Below are 21,714 nucleotides of genomic sequence, written 5' to 3' on the forward strand. Positions count from 1 at the left end.
CATTTGAAAGAAACCTTCCATTTACATGTTTGGGATCAATTTAGAATTAAGGAAAATGAGTTTTCTCTAGATGATAACGACAGACACAACTGGCTTAACTGCTGTTGCACACAGGCTACCCGGAGGTGGGGGAAAGAGGAAAGATGAACTATTTAGGGAAATATTCTGACTTCCCTCCCAACCCTAACCCTGCCCCAGCCACGGGCGACATATGTTCACAGAATGATAAAATCCTTGCCCTGGCTCTTACACGTAGGTATTCGAATATGTAAATTGTTACGTGCAAGTAAATTATCTGTGATTTCCCTTCTCAATTAAATCAAAGTGTAATAGATGTCTGAGGGCTGCCTGGGATATATGCAACTACTGTAGTAACACATGTCCCATTCTAACGACGTGGGCATCGATGGAACCCAATTCATTTTCCTCACAGTTTCTCCTAAAAGCGACGCAGCTCTTCACTTGAAAATACTCCTTTTAGCATGCTTCTGTATTCGCAGGCTGCAATGGAGAGCTCACTAACATAATATTTCTTGAACTGTTTTTGCTGGCAGAATTGATCTATTCGGGGGGAAAAATAATCCAAGCCCCGAGATTGCAAATATCGTGGGGAGTTTATCAGAGAGCAGAGCGGGGCTTTCCGAGGCTTACTAGTGCTTTCTGGTGTAGGTTGTAAGGAGCAAGATTTAAGGTTAATTTTGGTGGAGGGGAAAAAAACGCCAAAGAAAAGACAGAATCCAGAGTAGCGGAGACTCTGTGCCCCCGTTGGAGAGATGGTTGAGTCCTCGTCAAGGTTGCTGTGGTATCCCAGAAACACCATTCACTCCGAGCTGTGACCGCGCACCAACAACAGCAACAACTCCACTGCGCTGGGCTGAGGAGCCAGAATCCAGAGCTCGCGAATAATATGAAAGGGAGCCGCAAAGGGGAAAGCAGAGCAAAGGAATCCAAACCCCGGGAGCCTGGCACGCGAAGATGCGCTAAATGTGGCCGCCTAGACTTCATTCTGAGGAAGAAAATGGGGATTAAAAGTGGATTTACGTTTTGGAACCTCGTCTTTTTATTGACGCTGTCTTGTGTAAAAGGTAGGTCTGTTTTTCGGGGGGTACCCTCTGCTGTGGCTGGAGATGGGGTGACTTGTCGCCTGAGAGAGGCCAGCAAGCTTAGTTTGCAATTTGCACGGATAAAATAATCGGGATAATACTGATGAACGAGTTGATTCACAGCTCTTTTTCCTTCCCTCAGATAGGAAATGCATTTTGCTTGCCAGATTTGGCGTTCAATGCGGTGATTGAGCTTGTGCTCAATAAATATTCTTGCAGTATGCTCAAACAGAATACGTGAGTTGGTTCCTATAGCCTCTAACTAGTGGGTATCCACGCAGAATTCCTCTGCAAGACTTTTTTTTAAGTGGGGAGGATTAGCATGATTTCTTGTGGAATCCGTGGGGTTTGATTCTTTGCACAGATTTTATTTTTATTTATTTATTTATTTTTATTGAAGACACTGGCGTGAGTGCTTTTTTAACCATTTCGGACAACAAAGTTGCCAACATGCTAGGAATGCATCGGTTTTTAAATGCATTAGGAGATAGAGCCTTCCTGAGCTTGCTCACACCAACATGAATGTCTGCATACAAATTTGAATTATTTCTACGTGGCTTTCTAGGCAAGGGTAAATGTAGGGGAGCTTCCTTAGATGCTCTGTTAAAATGCTTGGTTTAAAAAAACCTTAAATGAGGCTGAGATGTCACAAAGTGTAAAGATCCACCTTTGAGATGAATGAAGGTAGGAGGAAAGTCATTAGCAGCTGACCAAAAAGAAAATCCCTGGCAAGTCTCTGCGTTCAGACAGGTACAATGAGTGTCACATGCACAGACAGGGAGTGGGGGCGGGTGGGATGGAAAATTTATTCCTAAGCAGGAAGGCAAGGGGCAGTTGGATCTCTGGAGAAAGAGCTGTCCGGGGGACAAAACAGACTCGCAGCTATTCCATAACTTCTGCGCCCACTGCCCATTAATTGCTGCAAAGAATACTCGAGAGGTGTCTATGACTCAAGCCATCATTTCTGAACAAGCACTTCTCCGTCCTCGCAGCAGCTCCAACAGACACAGGGGGAAATGCAGCTTGTAGCAGAGCTAGTTTCTAATCATGGGTGCCTGTGCTTTGGAGGGTGGAGGGGCAGTTTTTGGCCCAGGCGCGCCAAGGCTATCAGCACAAACTGGGCGCTTCTTCCTTTGTACAGGAGTGCCTCCCTGAACCGCAATCGGGCCGCGTCTCTATGAAACACTTTATTGTCCAGCTTGCAGCTGGCTGTCCCCTCGCAGAAGGCAGCACATTTGCATTCAGTGGATATGATAATTCATGTTTGGGGAGAAGGAAGTGGAGAGGTTACCTCTTCCTCAGCGATGACCGAGGATGGGTGGTCAGTTCCGAATTTCAATTGACATCCCTAAATGGCAAGAAGTCGCCCCTGCTTTCTGTGACAGCAACTGCTTTGTAACCCCAACCTTCTATTTAGAGCTCTCTCTCTCTCTCTCTCTCTCTCTCTCTCTCTCTCTCTCTCTCTCTCTCTCTCTCTCTCTGTGTGTGTGTGTGTGTGTGTGTGTGTGTGTGTGTGTGTGTGTGTGTGTCCTGGCGATAAAAACGCTTGTTTGCCGCGATGTAACGAGTCGATCTATTGCACAAAACCCGTCTCAGGTTGCTTATAAGGGGTTGTCGTCGCCAGCCGGGTGTGCGACAAGAGACACGTCTGGGCTTGGGCTTAGTTTTCCTGCCACTCGAAGTGGGTGGTTAATGGACGGCCCTCGGGCTGCCTGCTAGACACGCGCAGGGCTCCGCGTGGAGGAGTCGCCGGCAGCCAGCAGCAGCCAGGGCAGGGGCAAGAAACGTGAAAGCGTCTCCTTCAAGAAGATGACCGAGGGTTAAGTGCGAATTTTCATGAGGTACCTGTTGAGCCAAAGCGTTTCGGGGGCACATTAGAAGGAGTGAGTTGCCAAAGCCGGCGGAGCACGTCAGCCAGAGAAATGCAGAGCTGGGCCGCCTGCTATTTCAGCTCTAGCTGCCAGCACCTACCGTAGACTACGAAGAAAATGCGCCTCAGAAAATGAAACAAATGTTAATTTGCTTTGAATGGCATTGGCAGTGGGGGAGACCCCTCTCCTCCATCCCTATCTCCTACACTTTGGACCAAGATCTTTGGTCTCCTTTGAGTCTCTCCTAGCTTTAGGGACTTTCTAAAGATGCAGCATGTCATAGTCTGCTTTGGTCTTGTCCAAAATCTATATGGCACAGGTCATTAAAACCTTTTTTAAAAAATGGTAGTAAAGTTCTTAATTGCCATACCTCTGGTACTTGGTAGATAAGTCTGACACTTTATTTCTCCAAAGACTATCCTCAAATTCAAAAAAAAAACAAAAACAAAAAAAAAAACTTGCAAGCGTTATGTATTTTAAACACTCCAACACCTGGGAGTGAAGGTGCCCATTTTGACAGAGGCTTATTTCTTCTCCTGTTTAAAATTTAATTTTACATCCCTCTCAAGGTTTTCTGAAGGCTGAGATTGCTGCATACTCTTACACATTGTGTATTCTAGTGTCTAATCCCTCTTTTGTATCCCATGTTGTTTTCTTTTTCTTTTCTTTCTTTCTTTTTTTTATTTCGGGTTACTTGAGTCCACAGAAAAGCTTAGAGTGTCTCTGAAAATCCTAACAGAGGCTAATGTGAGAGGTCAGGCAATCCATGGTGCACGGTGTTGTCTGAACGCCTTCATATGCCACAGTTCTACCATCTGTCTATAGTTTCCATCCTTCAGCCTTCACTTTTGACTGCAAGAGCAATAACAAAGAGGTTCAGGGGGAGGAAACGCCTCGTGGTGGAAATTAAGTGGTGTTCATAGGCCTGAGTCTCTTGGGCGGGGCTCAAAAGGTAGCTAACCTCCTGGGAGCGTTTCTCTAGCCACCAGAATTACCTGAACGAAAAGCCTTGTGCCTGAAACCAAACTGGAGGGCAGTGGAGTTGCAGCTTGGGTTTCTTTCTTGCCTGTGTCTAATTCTAGCTGAAGCAGGGGGAGGTAGGGAAGAAGAGAGGTGGGGGGGCTCAGAAATACAAGAGAGAGGGGGAGGGAGAGAAGGAGGGTGAGAGGAAAAGCGGGTTGAAAAACATCTTCTAGCTGAATAGTGTTCTGTTTAGGTTTCACCAAAAAAGATATTGTGAATCTTAAGTCCTGGTTAAGGGTCCCGCCCAGGTTACAGAGGACCACCTGGGTGCTTTCTCACTCTTCCTTTAAAGCATGGGGGAGTGGAAGTCCAATTAAGGCGCAGGGAGGCCCTGTGGTGCAGGCAGCACACTTCAGCCTGCAGCAGGTGGAAGGTTGGGTACTATGCCCCTCACTCTCTCTCCAGTTGCATGCTCTGCGATTTCTGCTAGACTTTGGAAGTCAGGAAGGGTGCACCTTCCTGCTGCCTCTGAGACTCCCAGTACACAATGACTAGGTCACAGGGCATAGAGCTCTGAAGAAGGGAGGACCACATACCAGTCTCCCCAGGTCATTCTTGCTGGCTGGAAGCTGGTGTCAAAGCAGCAAGAAGAAGCTTGAGCTGTGATTTTTGTCTCAGTCGCTCATGCCAGGGTGGTCTTTTCCTGAAACTCTTTGTGCATAGGGACTGTTAGACTCATCTTCCAATTGCAAGGCTTTCATCTGACACACCTGAGAGGAGAGGAGGGGGGAGGGAGAGAAATAGAGGAGAAAGAGGAGAGAGAGAGAGAGAGAGAGAGAGAGAGAGAGAGAGAGAGAGAGAGGAAGGAGGAGGAGGAGGAGGAGGACGGGATGGAAGGAGTTGCAGAGGGAGGGAGGTAAAAGAAAGGAAAGAAAAAAAGAAAAGAAAGCATAGTATCTTGAGAGTGTTTGTCAAAGAGCTTGGAAGGAATACATTATCTGCACATAACAGTAAAAACAGCAAACAAAATTTACCCAAGTCTCAGCCCTTCCCCTATTAGCACCATCCAGACAGGATGTTTAAGAGACCGAGGCATGTTTCTGATACAATTTGGATAGGTGTATCTCCTTTCCGTTTCCTTTGTGAATATTTATTGCTTTTGCTTAAGATCAAAACTTTTGAAATAGAAATGTCCCTTGACTCAATCAGGTTGAGAATATGTGTGTGTGTGTGTGTGTGTGTGTGTGTGTGTGTGTGGTGTCTGTTGTGAGCAGGAGGGAGGATAATGAATATATCTAAGAGCTACCAGGGGCCCTGAGAGTAGGAGTCAGAGTCTAAGTAAAGCTGTGTACTTTTGTGGGGTTTCCTCACATTCATTTTCCCTGTGCACCAGGTTGTCTCTGGCTTTCATAGCACAGCTGTCTAGAGGCAGGACAGGGGAAAGGAGAAAAAGCTGCATTTCTCCAAAGTGACTGCAGCTGTTGCCCCCACTGAAACAACTTCTGTAAGATACACTCCCTCCAGTAGATGCCAAATGTCTTTGGGGGAAGACAAAGAATGGAGTCTTACCTCAGTGAGCTTCTATGACGTCTTCCTTTCTACCTTGATGTTTTGGGGCCAAAGATTGCCAGGAGAGTTAATTTCATGTTTAAAGCACAGCAAAGATTCCAAGCAAGTGGGCCTGTCAGGATAAGTGCAGGCACAACAGCCTAATGGGAATATAACATCATGGGTAATCTCAAAGCCCCAGGACTTCTCTATGCTCTTTTCCTTTAGCCAGGTGACTCCTAAAAGAGGCCTCTGAAGTCTGCTGGACACTACATAATGAAAATGTAGTGGAGAACCTGTGTAGACAGACCACTAAGGCAGGAGGAGGATTCTCTTTTCCCAGAAGATCATTCTTTGCTGCAGGCTTGGTCCCAAACCTTTCCTAAAACCAGTCTAATAGTAAGCCCTGGGAGAGTTTGAATGGTTCCTGCAATTTGGAACTGAAAGTTCCTAGATAGTGATCTCATTGAAAGCAATCAAAAAGGCCCATTCGAGGTGCTTCACTTTCTAGAATGTTCCATGTGGGTAGAGTCAGAAGGCTGTGGCCTTGCAAGCTCTAGTAGCAAGAGTGCATGAGGAGACATAGTAAAGGAACAGTTTTTGGAATCTTGAAAAGCTCCCTTGAGATCCCTCAAGGAGAAACAGACAGAATCAGTGGATAAATTAAGTCTTCCTACAATCTCTGACTTAGTTGCGGTTGTTGCCTATGCTGAAGCCAGCTTTTCTGTCTGCGGAGTGTAGTGGCAGAAGATTGAAGGAGACTTATCTGGTATAGGCAGAAAACCCTCCTGCAGAAAATGGCATATTTATGGTTCTACATACAGAAGAACTATTCTGTGATTGACAAAACAAAGGGCAGGTGAGGCAGGAACAATGTCTTTGTGTTTCTAAGGAAACAAAGGCTCTGAAGTAAGATGTTTGCTAAGATTTCAGAGCAAACAAATGTGTGTGGGGATGCCTGGGGACAGGGACTGGCTCTAAGCTGAACTTTCCTTCCATGAAAGCAGATACTTTTCTAGTGTCCCAAGATACAAGTTCTTGTACTTACCCTTCAGAGTTTCCAGAAAATCTGCCAAATGTCAAAAAAAAAAAAATCAATATTTTATCCATTGTGGTTAACTATTATTTTTTGCAGGGGACACAATGTCTCGTGTAACCCAAACTGGGCTCAAACCCTCTATGTCTCTGAGGCCTTCTTTTAATTCCTCATCCACTTGCCTGGATCTGTCAAGTGCTGGAATTGCAGTCATGTACTGCCATGCCTAGCTGCTGACCTGCACCACCAAGCAGTATTCTCCCTGAGACCCCTGACACCTTAGCAAGATAACTATTTGAGAAACTATGCCATCTTTTCCCTGAATTTCAAGAGTTCTGGGATTAGAAGCACTCATTGCAAAGGAAGAGATTACTGGGAAAGGACATGTGAGATGCAAAGCATGGTACTCCTCAATGCTGTCTGCAGATATAATGAACTTCTCATTAGACTCCGTTCTACTGCCCTCTTTCTCTCATTTTACACACAGTGCAGTTTACAGATATAATGAGAATTACCATTTTAATTTTGCATGAGTTGTGTGTGAGGTGATAAAACAGGAACTATAGCAATAAACTTCACCTCTCTACTGTGAGCCTGAGCCAGTGTAGGTGATTCATGGTGTTTTTCAGGCCCATCTACTACCAAGCCCACAGAATTATGTCAGCATTAGTTTTCCCATCAGGCTTTTGTTTCTGTCTCGAAAAACAGGTTACAGAATGTCACTGACAAAAACCAACTACTTAAATATATCCCAGACCTGGCCATCTTATGTTTTTGATCAGCTTGCCTTCATGGGATGCTGCCTCTCCAGGTATCAATTCCATTTCTGATTGCCAGGATGTTATTTTGTGCTAAGGATTTCTCGGGGTTAATGTGTTCTATGGAAGGTAGCTATGTCCCACCACTGTATCCAAAATCCCTCCTAAAATGTCTAACCTTATAACATTGGCATGCGACTCTTACAGATGGAAAATGTCAGAGGGATTGTGGTGGCATTCGCTGTCACAACAGCACTCTCTGCTCCATAAGCACATTCACTGCCACACTTTTCAAGGTATCTCTAAGAAGGAGTGCAGGTGTCCTCTACAAACATCCCTGTCAACCAGCAGTCTATAGAATCAGGTGATCTGGGAGTTGGGCACAGAGAGTAGGTTTCTAACAAGCCAAGTAGTTAATTTTAGTGTTTTATGAAATTTAAAAACCACTCCAATATAGTGGAAAAACAACAAAATCCACCCAAAAAACAAAAACAAAATCAAAACAAAACAAAAAGACCCAGCAGCAGCAACAGCAACAACAACACAAGAGCTCTGGACACATACACACACACACATACACACACACACACACACACACACACAAATTTGAAAGTCAGATTATGATAATGCCAGGGAACATCTTTAGATAAAGAATTCAAAATTTTCTAAGCCTTAACTGCACTGTTCATATGCGTCTATAAAATATTGTATTTTCAGTGGGTTTGTTGAGCTAGGTGATTTATTGTGAATCAAGCATGCCACCAAGGGCCTGGCAGAATTATCGTTTAATGAAACTTACCTGTGCAAAATGAGCATTCTTCATGGGCAATACCAGTGCTTAACTTTCCCCTAACACCCAATACAAAGTATAGTCTTTTCTCACTAGCTCTTACTTCACATAGGGTATAAGATGCCAGGCTATTCCCCACCCATGCAATACTCTACGATTCCTGTTGATCCTATATTATAGATAGATTCTCTTCCTGTGTCTATGTGTCAAGAAAGTACACAAATCTGAAAAAAAAGTGTTACCCAGACTTCTGTACCAATTTCATCCATGCATTTTGCTGTGGATTAATTCGAATGCCAATTGACGGATGTACTTGTATAGATTTGTCTATTCATTGTGTCACAAATGATAACAGTCAGAGGACTCAAAGGATTCTTAAATATCAGGAGTGCCATTGCTCATGTATTATAAATAAGTACATGTCTACAGAAAGTACCAGTGAATTTGCCGAGGTTACCATGGGCATTAGCTCCTGACATGAGGCTGCTTTATTGGGCATTAGAGACCAGGTTTAATGCTTTATATTTTATAGCTTTTCAATTTGTTTCAGAGTTAGTTTAGGTGGTACCAATGAAGATAATGAACCATAAAAGTTCACATCTAAGTACCATATATCAAGTAGAAGCACATAAAACTATTGATCATCACATATTTGTGGAAAAAATACAAGAAGTAGTGGGGACAAAAAGGGATGGTTTATAGTAGGAGAAGATTTTCTTAATACTGATTAAAAAAACATGCATATGGCTCAGAGGATGATGACACTTGCTGCTATGTGATAACCTGAGTTCGAATCCTGGGACCTACAGGCTATAAGAAGAGAAGCAACTACTAACATTCATCCTTGGGCCTCCACTCAGGTGCTGATGAGCTGTGGCTGTGTGCAAAGACATGTACAAGAAATACATAGCTAAGAGGATACACTAATCAAATAATCCTATTCTCTGAACGTTTTAACCATCATTGGTTATAGATCCCTAAGTAAAATCAGTTTATACGATAATGTTCATGTATTCTTAAATTTTAACCATTTTTTTCTTTGTAAATTGGAAACAATTTCCTTTCTGAAATGTAAATCTATACAACCAATCCTTAATTTCCCTCCTGGGTTTTATTAAGGTTAAGTTACTAGTTACTTTTCTAGTTACATTTCTAGTTACTTGAAATGTTTTCAAGTGTTCAAGTTTATCTTATTTATACAAAAAAAAAAAATCCTCCAAGACTCTACCTTAGAAATAACAATAAATTTTACAGGTATTGAAATTTCATTGACAAACCCAATGTTGTTATGTGGTTATCCTCATAAGTGTAACATATGAAACATGTTTAATTACACCAGGTTTGAATAAAATTCTGGAAGATAAAGACTTTTGATGATTGTAGAACTTGAAAAGTACAGAAAGTGAGTGAAATATATAAAATAGCAGATTAATTTTCAGGAAAGCCAAAGTTCTTCCTCTGTCTTATCCTAGCAGTTTTTAAAAGACTGCCTGTCATGGGGGTTTTAAAGTAATAGAACAGACCTTTTAAACATTGAATCACAAATATGGCCAGATACCAATTCAAAAAATAGACAGTATGATTAATTCCATGAAGCTCAGAGGCACCTGGTTTACAGAGAGACTACAGCATTGTCATGTTTGGGGAGATGTTTTAAAAATCAGCATTTTTCGTAGTTTGTATGTGTGATGCTCTTTACGCAGTGGTTTCAAACAACAGTTCTGACCCCAAAACATCATTTCAGTCCTAAACTCGAACAAGCAGCTGAGAAATCCAGATTATCATCTTCATTTGCAAGCTACCCTTTCCATGTGGCATGCACATGAGAAGCCTGGGCTGGGTGTTTTTGCTCATGGTTAATAAGAACAGAAACAGAAACCATTTTCTCACAGCAGTTTCAAAACCTAAAACATGTATATGGTTAAATGCTTATAGGGATCTCCCCAGTTTTAAGTACAAACCTTGGGCTTAGAGAAACTACTTTATTAGAAAGGTCAGAATCCAATGATATTATATATGCAGCCACCGTGCAGTTACATTAACAGGAAACTGCATTTGTTAGCTACTCCTTCGACATAATTGCCAAAGTTGGATGGATATCTCAGTTTCAGAACAATAGGAACAGAAGATGGTTTGCAATTTTATAGACTATACTTAGGGAAGGATTTCCATTATAGTGCATGAGATGTCCTTTCTATGCCCTTATCAAATAAAAAATCTAGCAAAAGGGCCAAAAGAAAAATGGATTTAAAATTAGTTATTCTTAGATTCTAGCACATCAATTTTGAGTAAAATTTATAATAAGGAATAGGACAAATGAATTATGGGGTTTACACATACATCAATTCATTAGGATACAATATTAACTAATTTTATCATGAGATTTTTTTCTAAAAAAAAATGTATACTCCTACCAAGTTCAATAGAGTTTTAAGAATGGAATATTCCTAAATTGCGTACAGTTTCTTTTCTAACATTTATTTGCAAGGGTTAATGATTTTTTTTTAGAATTTTAAAATTATTAAACGACGAGTCCACAAATCTTCTTTATTCCTCAAGGGCATCCTGGTTGAAATACGTGCAGTACTGCTCTCCACTCACACAAAGAGGAAACAACCTACAGAATAAATGACTTGCCAAATTAGTTCTTAGTTCCTTTTCTCCACTTTCTATCTGTAGGAGGGGTCTCCTGGATGTCTCTTTAGAGTTAACTGGTTTGGGAAAGAGCAGCTTACTGGAGGAGGAAGCTTCCATGCTTATCCTAAACACTGAGAGCTTGTGAAGCAAGAGCTCTGGAAGGGAATATGTCAGAGAGCAAGGCTACCGGGCTAAAGGATGCAGGGATTTCAACAGGTAAAAGGGTTAACTTAGGAAGTAAATGGCACACTTATACATCATGGTCATCATAAAAAAAAAAAAACATGACCAATTTAACACAACTGTTCAAAATAGTTGTTTTGTTGCGAAGGGAATAAACCGTGTTTTCAGATACAGCTATTTAGTACAGTTGCCCTTCCTGAACCCTACAGTTGGAAACTCTCTTTTGTGTGAACATGTATCCAGAAATGTCATATTAACTTCATTTTAAATGTTTTCCTCATTTATTTTTTGATTTTTATTAAGCTCTGCATTTTTCTCTGCTACCCTCCCTGCCTCTCCCCTCCCCTTCAACCCTCATTTTAAAAATTTAAGGCTCAAGCCGGGCGGTGGTGGCGCAGGCCTTTAATCCCAGCCCTCGGGAGGCAGAGGCAAGTGGATATCTGTGAGTTCGAGGTCAGCCTGGTCTACAAAAGCTAGTTCCAGGACAGGAAACAAAAAGCTACAGAGAAACCCTATCTCGAAAAAAAAAAAAAATTAAGGCTCAATCCAGGCATAGTAGCATAAACTGCTATTCCCAGCACTAGGAAAACAGAGAAAGGTAGATCTCTGTTAGTTCAAGGTCAGCCTGCTCCACATAGTTGCAGCACAGCCAGTGATAAGTAGAAACTTTGTTTCAAAAGGCAGAGCAAAATAAATAATCAGATAAATAAATGAATTCAAAGATTCAGAAAAGACACTAATGCTCTCCCATGAACAATTCAAGGCTACTTAACTATACTTACTGAATTTTAGGCTCTTCATGGGGACACAGTAACTTTAAGAAACTGTTTGAAGTAGGATCGCACATTTGGATATGTGCTCAGGCCTCCCAGAGTGTGTCTGACATATTGAAGATGCAACTATAGCTGTGTTTCCTGCAACTGTGCATTGCAGTGTTGCATTTGATGCTGCAAGTGCACTATCATCAGCCAAGTTCTCTGGTGAAAGATTGATGATATTATAATTTCACCGATTTACTGGAATTTTCAAATACATGCTAATTGATAATTTCACTTCCATGAACTAGGTGTGGATGTAGGGGCAAGCGGATTTGTCAGCAGATGTTTTTCTCATGTTCTTGTCATCCCCAAATTTTCCCATTCGTGTTCCAAGGCCAGACCATTAGCTGTGCTTTCTTGTTTTATTTTGGTTTAGTTTTTCAAGCAATTAGACAAATTTTGTAAAACAATTTAAAAAAACAGACAAACAGGGGTATCTGATCTAATTGTTTTGTTTGTTTACACTACGGAGGTTGCCTGATTTGAAAGAAATTTGAGAGCCATAATGTTCATAATATCACTGTCTCATGAAAGTCATACCTTCATGATTAAGTCTGTCAACTGAGAAAATAATTCAAAAGCATAATTTTACAATGCATTTTCATCCTATGAGACTTCTGTTATAGACTAGTGAAGACAGGCTCATTTCTTATTAGTCACTTAAAATATAATTACATATTTCGTTCATCTGAAATTTTTAGATCTTAAATTTGCTTTCAGTTTGGAATCAAGAGTTTCACAAACAGTAGTGAATTTTGCAGCTCCTTTAGAAATAGAATCTGACTGGTTTCCAGATATCGGTAACCACGTTAAACTGAGCTGCCTGCACTTTTGTTTGGAGCTTTATGCAGAAGGGGCTGCACCTGCAAGATAAGGGATCAAAGAGAGGACACCTGGGAAAAGGGAGGCTTGCTCATCTCCTGGAGCACAAGGCAACAACTCCCTCGTTCATTGGCAGCACATTAGGAGTGGCTGACCTATGTAGTCCAGAAGACGGGCTGGGTTTTCACATAGATGGAGCCACTTAGAGCTCGGGTGTCTTTTCTTCTTCTCTTTTATCCTTTTGGCTGCTGCTTAAAGTAAAACAGCTGGACTAATTTCAATGTTTTGTGTAAACAAATTTGCATCCAATCTGCTAATGTGTGTGCCAACCTCCTGCTTTGTGTCCTAGGATGATGAGAAGACGAACTCTCTGGAATGAAATTTATCAGAGAAATGCTCATGGGCCCATGCTTAACCAAGGTTAAATTTCTGTTTAATTCTCACTCGTTTCTTTATCATTCTTTTATGTGTATGAATGCTTTACCTGCCTGAATTTATTTTTTGCCCCACATGCACTCAATGCTAAAGGAAGCCAGAAGAGGGCAACAGATCTCCTGGAACTGGAATTACATATGGTTGGGAGGGGCCATTTGAATGCTGGGAACCAATCTTGGTCCTCTGCAAGAGCAACAAACACTTTTAACTGAGCACTCAGATCCCCAGCCTTTTGTAATTACTTTAGGAAAAAACTTTTGTCCATAAAACCTGGCAATATATGAATATTCCTTTTTCTTCCTGTTAAATCAATTTAAGAAAATACTGTGTGTGTGTGTGTGTGTCTCTCTCTCTCTGTGTGTGTGTGTGTGTGTGTGTGTGTCTATCTTTCTAAGTAACACATGTGGGTGTTTGTAGTGGAGAGAATAGATCAGATAGTCTGGAGCTAAAGTTACTAGCTATTTGTGAGTTGTCCAACATGGATGGATGTTGGAAACCAAGTCAAGGGCCCTGTAATAATGCAGAAAGTACGTTTTAACATCTGGGCAATGTTTTTTTTTAAATATTTATTTATTTATTTATTAATTATACAATATTCTGTCTGCGTGTATGCCTGCAGGCCAGAAGAGGGTGCCAGACCTCATTACAGATGGTTGTGAGCCACCATGTGGTTGCCGGGAATTGAACTCAGGACCTTTAGAAGATCAGGCAATGCTCTTAACAGCTGGGCCATCTCTCCAGCCCCTGAGCAATGTTTTTGAGCTCTCTATCTTTAACTGAGATTAAACAGAAGCCTTAAAGTAGATTATATTGCAAACTTCTAGAAAATATTCAATATCCATACTTGCTTAGCATTGTTCCCTTGTGTATTGATAGAGCAGTGGTCCTCAACCTTCCTAAAGGTGTGACCCTTTAAAACAGTTATTCATGTCATGGTGACCCCAACCATAACATTATTTTACTGCCACTTCCTAACTGTAACTTTGCTACTGTTATGAATTGTAATATAAATATATGTTAGGCGAGATATCTGATATGTAACCCTAAAGATGTTGCAAGCCACAACTTGAGAACTAATGTGATAGACTATTATCTAAACTCTATTTTAACCCATTACTTTTGTGTGAACCCTTTGAAATCCTTTTCATTTAACAGCAATGCTCATTTGAAGTTATGTGTACAAAAAAATGTTGAAAGTCCATATTATAGAAGCAGTTTACATTATATTTATGTTTCTAGTGCTAAAACAACATTCCCAATGAACTGATAGAAAGTCAACGATACTACACACACTAGCTTGTTGATCATGTAAATACTAAATTTAGCCACTTCTAATATTTGAAAAAAAACTAGTTTATTTCACCATATTTTTATTATACTAAAATTATCTTTATTCAATAAACATAGTTTAGGGGTTGACAGCTGCAATAGATTTTATTTCCATAAAATCCACAAGTGGCTTATTGTTTGGTTACTATCTAATGGAGACAAACCCTCTACTCAGTGATATATTAAGTTCTACACTGGATATTTCAGGTCCCTATTTAGCCTGAGTATATAATGATCTAGTCCCAACACTCAAAGAAGACAGGCTTTATGTAAACACGATACCAAAAAAAAATTCTTATTACTGTGACACCATCTATTCATTCGCTGGTACCATATTCTTACAGTAGCATCAATATAGACGATACCAGTACTGTTTCTGTAAGGTACTTATATATGTGTACATATATAAGTGTGTGTAGTAATAATATATATTTATAATTTAATAATGTATATTAAAAATTCAATGTTAACAGATAAATACAACCTCCGATTAATATCATTTGGAACTGTCCATCATATGACATTATTTGGGGAATCTAATTTTCTGTTATATTGTTAGTTAGCTCTCATCTGTTCATCTAGCTGATGTTAACTAGTCTTCACAGTATGATGAAGATCCCACTTGCATTTCTGTCACAGTGTAAGTATAATTGTATAATCATTTACGATAATCAAAATTTTAATCTTATTGCGTCTTACTTAGATCCTATATGAAAATACCTCTGTCTTCATAATGCTCCCAATTTAAATTTTAATCATTACCCATTCATTTTTGGTAGCACATCAAATCAACTGAGGTTCATTATTAAGGTGAACAAAAAAGGACAATATCACAATAAAATGTGAATAGCAGAAAATGACAGGTTTGTATTGCATATTATTGTATTTATCTGTAGAATCCTGTCCATGAGGCATAGGTTTTTAATATTATATTATATTTAATATTATATTATATTAATATGTTTCCATTTGTAACCAGAAAACTAACAGAAAGAAGTACAGAAGTAAATGAGGAAAATAATAACATTGCATCAATGCTCATTTTACCAGAGAAGAGTTTAGGGGGAAAAGCTATCTCCAGAAGAGTAGGATAATAAAATTTCATTTTGTGCATTCCCTTTTCCTATTCCTTCATGTGTGTTGTTTTGTTGATTTATGTTATTATGAAATGTGTTCCAACATTTATTCATGTTCAGTTAAGTTCATGTACTGTTGACCCAGCAGTAATTTAATATATAAACAGGTGGGTTTAATGCTTACCAAGGTACCATATATGAATAGTAGTGTTTCCTCAACTCTGAGTCAAAATATTGGCTATTTATGTAAGAGCAAAACCATGTGTGTCTCTGTTAAGTCAACAATCTCGCTTCACACTTTCATACATCAGGTTCGAAGCTTGTGATAAAACGGCTTTTCATCGGCTGCATGGTTTCACTCTCACAGTGCAATTCAAAGCAAAAGAATCACTGTATGCTCCATGATTACTTTGCAGTGCTCTCCAGAATGTAGCATTGACTCATTATCTACATCCTATAATAACACTTTCGGCAATTAACAGGGCATGGTTATTTGATGCACATGGCATCCCAAGTCAGTGCTTGAAAAGAATTCTCTGTCTCTCTGTCTCCTCTCTGTCTCTGTGTCTCTCTCCCTTCTTCCCTCTCATTTATTTGTATGTGTGTGTACGATTCTGTATGCAATCACATGCAATTATGTGTGGAGATCAGAGGACAACCTCAAGTTGACTTCATCATCTTTCATCCAATTGTCTTTTGGAAACACGGCCTTTCACTGGCATGAAACTAGCAAAACAGGCTAGGCGGACTTTCCAGCTGGCATCAGCATCCTTCTGCCTCCACCTTCCAGGTGCTGAAGTCCTAAACTTTTGCTACTCTGGTGACTATTTACTCCTAACTATGCTGGGGATAGAATTGATATTTTCTTGCAAAGTGAGAGATTTACAGTTTGTGTTACCTCCTCAGCAGCCACTCATTTTTTCTGGTAATATAACAAAGAAGAAAACAGTTGCATCTTTTACCACAACAGGCATGATGTTTCATCACACAGAGTGTCAACAATTTGGAGAGAGAAAACCTTAATCGCATACATTGAAGCAATCCCTTCCACATGTATAAGAGTACTTGCTTCTGACACGATCCGTTCAGAACTTACCATTATTTATTTTACATGCTGTGAGAAGAAGTGAAGGCAATAGAAACAGGAGAAATCAGAGTGACATTTCGGAAAGGTCAGACCTATTACTTTGTCAGAGAGGCAGGCTTCACATTAGTGTTTAGACATGTGTCAAAGGATGGTTTATTAGGGCACGGTTTGCTGCTCAAATGAAAACAAAAATTCATATGTGGTTAATAGTTAGGTGTCCTGATACTGTAGTTTAGCATTCTGCTTACCTGCATTTTTCATTGTATATATATTTCTACTTTAAAATGTAATAAAGGTTGTAAGAGAGCCACACCTATAAACTTTATAAAGATCTCAAACAACAAAGATAAACACTTTTCTACATTTTGAATCCTATCCAACCTATATTGGAAATTTTGTAAAGGTTACTTCTTTTTTAAAATTTACTTTCCTTGTTAATTATAATTTATGTGTATCTGTGTTGGTATAGGCACTTAAATACAATGTCCACAGATGCCAGAAGAGGGCATTAGGTGACTGGGAACTGGAGTTTCAGGCTGTTGTGCTCTGTCATGGGTATTTGACCATCAAACTCTGATCTTCTGGAAGAGCAAAACGTTCTCTTCAACCCCAACAATCTTGCCAATCTCTGGGTTCACTTATTCAGAAATCTAAAAGAGGGAAATATGTTGTATAGGTGAAGACATTCACTAAAAAAAAAAGTGTCTCAAAAATCTGGGTCAGCAGCATGCATCTGCAAGCTCTCACAAAGTAACCTAAAAAATAAATAAATAAACCAAAAGATGTTCTATAAATTACATGGTACTGAATTAGACTTGACTAAATTGAATTCATTAATTTAGTTTAGGTCATACCTTTACAAAAATCATTTTATATTATATACATTTTGAATTTCTATGCACTTTAAATCTTTCTAACTCCGTCACTGGTGGATACTGGTATATATTTATTTGTTTTGTTTCTCTACATCTGTTTAATTCTGGTATTGGCTTTTCTTGGCCAACTATCTCTTAGTAAGTAGCAAAGTGTCTAATATATTACTGCAAATTATAATAGAAATAACATCATTCTTCTATGATCTTTATTTTGTTTCCTGACTCTGTTCCTGCTGCAATAACTTTTTGAGACTGAACATTGTTCTCCAGAGATTGCTCCTTGTATCTAGAACACTTAGTTCAGCAGTGTGGTGGAACTTGGAGGAAACATGAGCTCTAACTATGACAGAGTTCAATCAATTTTCACTTACTAGCATTGAGCTTTCCTTCAATCCTTTTTCTCATTTTTGTTCTATAGTATACATGTTTAATTTGATTTTGGCTTTACTAATCTTATTTTAGAAGAGTTTTTAAAATAATTAACTCTCTGTAATGTCCTTCTGATATTCCATATAGGCTATACTTAAAACACTGCATTTTACTGACAGTCTTAAAAGCTGAGATGACCCAGTGTGAAAGACTTAGTGCTTTTTAAATTTCTCCAGTCTTAATGAATGGCTTCTTGTTGAAAATACATCTGTAAATCTATCTCCAGGAAATCCCACCCTTGTATCCTTGCTCTCCACAAACTCACTAGTTCAAATTAGACTTCATTTCCTCACATCTGCCAAAAAAAGTATTTATAACTGGTAATATGTCCATATTTAAGTAGAGTATGCATATTCTAGCTTCTTCATGTGGCGCACTCAGAATCCATGTTCTCAACAGTGTTGGTCTTCATAGAGTTTTGCATAGTGCTTCTTAAAAGTATAGTGTTGACAAACTGCAGGTATGTTTATTAAACTGAAGCACCATAGAATATTAGCAGACCTATTTTATGACATCTAGAACATCATTTTTCATATTATTGTACTTCTATTGGTTAAAATTTAATGGCTTAAAGTTTATCTTTTTTTCTGGGATTAAGGAAAACTAGTTTTCATTTCTCTGGGGGTTGGATGGGTGTGCATTTTCAGGGCACACTTGTGAAGGTGATAACACAACTTTGTTTTTTCTTTTTTTTATTTATTTATTAAAGATTTCTGTCTCTTCCCCGCCACCGCCTCCCATTTCCCTCCCCCTCCCCTAATTAAGTCCCCCCCACGCCCTCAGCCCATTGTGAGCTGTCTCTTTCTTCCATGACGTTTCTGGGTATCAAACTTAGGTCGACAGGCTTGACTAGTGCCTAAGCCCCTGAGCCACAGAAGTGGATGTTTGTCATTCTTTTTTTTTTTTTACATTTTTATTGCTTTATAAATAATACCATTCAAAATTTCTATCTCCTCCCCTCCTCCCATTTCCCTCCCACTTCCCCCTTCCCTCTCCAGCCCTAAGAGAAGGCAGGGTACCCTGCCTTGTGGAAAGTCCAAGGTCCTCCCCACTCCATCCAGGCCTAGGAAGGTGTGCATCCAAACAAACTAGGATCCCAAAAAGTCAATACATGCAGTAGAATCAAATGGCAGTGCCATTATCATTGGCTTCTCAGTCAGCCCCCGTTGTCAACCACATACAGAGAGTCAGGTTTGATCACATGCTCATTCAGTCCTAGTCCAGATGGCCTTGGTGAGCTCCCATTAGAACAGGCACACTGTCTCCGTGGGTGGACGAAACCCTCGCAACCCTGACTTCCTTGCTCTTCTTCTTCCTCCTTTTGCACTTCATCTGGACCTTGGGAGCTCAGTTCAGTGCTCCAATGTGGGTCTCTGTCTCTATCTCCATTCATCGCCGGATGAAGGTTCATTCTTTTCCCCATCTTCTAACTGGTTTCAGATAAATGTGCTGAGCTCTGTTATTCCTAACAAGTTCCAGTTTACTGTTCAGTTGAACTTTCTGCCATTGGTTCTAAGCTGTGTTACTATTCTGAATCCTTTCTGCTCATCTTTAAACTTTTAAAATATTTTTCCATATAGTATATATTGTTAATAATTTTCCTCAATTCCCCAACTGTTCTCCAGATCCTCTCCACTTTCTTATCTACCCAATTTCATAGTTTTATCTCTTTCTCTTCCTTCCCCTCCCTGTTTCTCTCAATCACAGGAACATAAAAATGACAAACCCCAAACCAGCAAAACAAAAGATGTTTAAACAAAACCAAACACACTGACCCAGAAAACAAAATAAGCAAACAAAATAAAAATTTCATAGTGGAGTTCGTTTTGTTTTGAGCGACATTTCTGGCACACTCCTGGCAAATCATTTTTCTGAGAGCTTGTAATGTCTCCCAAGTTTCAGCTGATTTCTGAGAACAACCAGATGCCTTGCCATTGTTTTTTTTTTCTTTTTAATTTTTCTTTGTCAGTTCTACCTTTTCTGTAAAACTTTTTAAATTTGTCCTTTAAAATGTTCACGCGTGCATGTGCAACACGTGATTTTTCCACATCTCATGTGCCCCTTCAGCTTTTCCCAGCACCCTTGTCTTATCTACTACTCAAGATGGTTTTTATTAAAGCAACCAAATACAATTACTGTTGCCCATAAATCCACTGGAACAGGATGTTTCCTTTTGGTTCAGGTATCACTGAAATTCGTTTGTAATATCTGCTTTCAAGGACTGGCATGTTGTCTTATAGTTTAAAAATGTCCACTGTTGAAATACATTTTAGCTTTGTTTCTTAACTATTCTCTGTAGTTTCCTACTAGCACTGTTAAAATTACCTTCAGCTCAGAAATTAACATTCCTTCATTCACATCCATAGTTTCACTCACTTTACTTTCTCTTGTGCCTTTACTTCATTACAAATGAATTGTCATCCAGGAAGTAGTGGTGGCATACACCATTAATCCTAGCACTTGGGAGGCAGAGGCAATCAATTCTCTCAATTGAAGACCAGCCTGGTCTACAGAGTGAGTTTCAGGACAACCAGGACTGTGAAGAGAAACCCTGTCTTGAAACAAACAAACAACTAAAAAATGCCAAAACCAAATTATGAGAATGCAATTAATATCTATCTCTTTTGAAAATATGTATCTCTACATTATTGTAGGACTTGTTGAAACTTTTTATTTTGTTGTTGGAAGTTTTACTCCGGGAATTGTCTTCATAAAGTTAAGGTCCTAATCACGTTTTTGTGTAACCAGAGACTGTGCCTTTGTTCCCGGCCATGCAGACCCAAATAATCACACACCACACACACACACACACACACACACACACACACACACACACAAAAAAAAAAAAAAGTAAATACAACTTTGTTTGGCGAATATCTGGCTAGCCCTTGCATCTTAAATTAACCCATTTCTAATAATCTGTGTATTGCCATGATGCTGTTGCTTAATGGTAAGGTTCTGACATCCTTCTTCTGCAGTTACATGGCGTCTTCATTACTTTGCCTTCTTTCTCCCTGCATTCAGTTTAGGTTTTCTGCCTACCTATATTCTGCTTTGCCATAAACCAAAGAAGCTTCTTCATTAACCAATGGTAAAAAAAAAATCATATTTACATACAGAGGGGAATACTACATCGTTTTCATTAGAATCTTTATAATCATGGGCATGAGCATATTTGTTGAGGAATTGGTTGTGTTTTACTCTAGGAAGCATCATGGTCTATGACTTCTAATTTCTTACTGAAGATGATTCATTGACATTTTTATGAATTTATCTCTGAACTGCCAATGCTGTATATTAACTATCAATGATAATTGTAATACAATCCTGTATTTTTATGTTAATAAGTATAAAATAGACAGAAGTGTCAAGTTTGATTATCTGATTTGTATCAGATTAGTATTTCTGGCTTTCCCTAATTATCTTGGATTTTAGTATATATCTTTACTTGACTCATATTACTATAAACATCTCTAGAAAAAAATAGTAGCCCTCACCCTGGGTGATTGGCTTAAAGAGGCATATATCAGCAAATGCAGGGCGTTCCTCTATTTGTAGGAGCGCAGGGAATGTTAATATGCTAAATTCTTTCTGCAGCGCTAGGAAGATGTAACAGGTGAGTGATTATTTGCAAGGGTGACACAGTTTATAAAAATGGAATGATGATAGTTTTCCACAGCATGAATGAATCTGACATTTTGTTTAAGAGACGCAATAATTTCCAATGCCAGATACTCAACTTTTAAAAATTTAGTAGATTGTATCAGACTGCCTCGTGAAAACTGCTGCTGCGTTACAGTGCTATTGGCAAAAAAAAAACCCTGAAACAGCTGTGAGAATATGACATCTATGCAGCAAAATTCTGTTCGTTCACAAAATAAATCTCCAACGAGGTAATGGAAAAGGGAATACACTCCGTAGATTTTTTTGGTTTGTTTATTTGTTTTCACCATT

The 21,714-nt window shown here is 39.4% G+C and overlaps 1 protein-coding gene across 2 annotated transcripts in view; it reads left to right on the forward strand.

The window, feature by feature from the left end:
• Positions 1-860: 860 nt before the first annotated feature.
• Csmd3 (CUB and Sushi multiple domains 3) overlaps positions 861-21,714 on the forward strand; it is a 976,611-nt gene continuing 955,757 nt past the window's right edge. For both annotated transcript variants that reach the window (XM_041637611.1, XM_041637612.1), the window contains exon 1: positions 861-1,085. In XM_041637611.1, coding sequence (XP_041493545.1) covers positions 908-1,085 — 178 coding nt within the window. In that variant the 5' untranslated portion in view covers positions 861-907. The remainder of the gene's footprint in view (positions 1,086-21,714) is intronic.

Source organism: Microtus oregoni, unplaced genomic scaffold (assembly GCF_018167655.1).
Source record: "Microtus oregoni isolate MIOR12 unplaced genomic scaffold, Mior012 000053F_ref0000044, whole genome shotgun sequence".
Lineage (NCBI taxonomy): Eukaryota > Metazoa > Chordata > Mammalia > Rodentia > Cricetidae > Microtus > Microtus oregoni.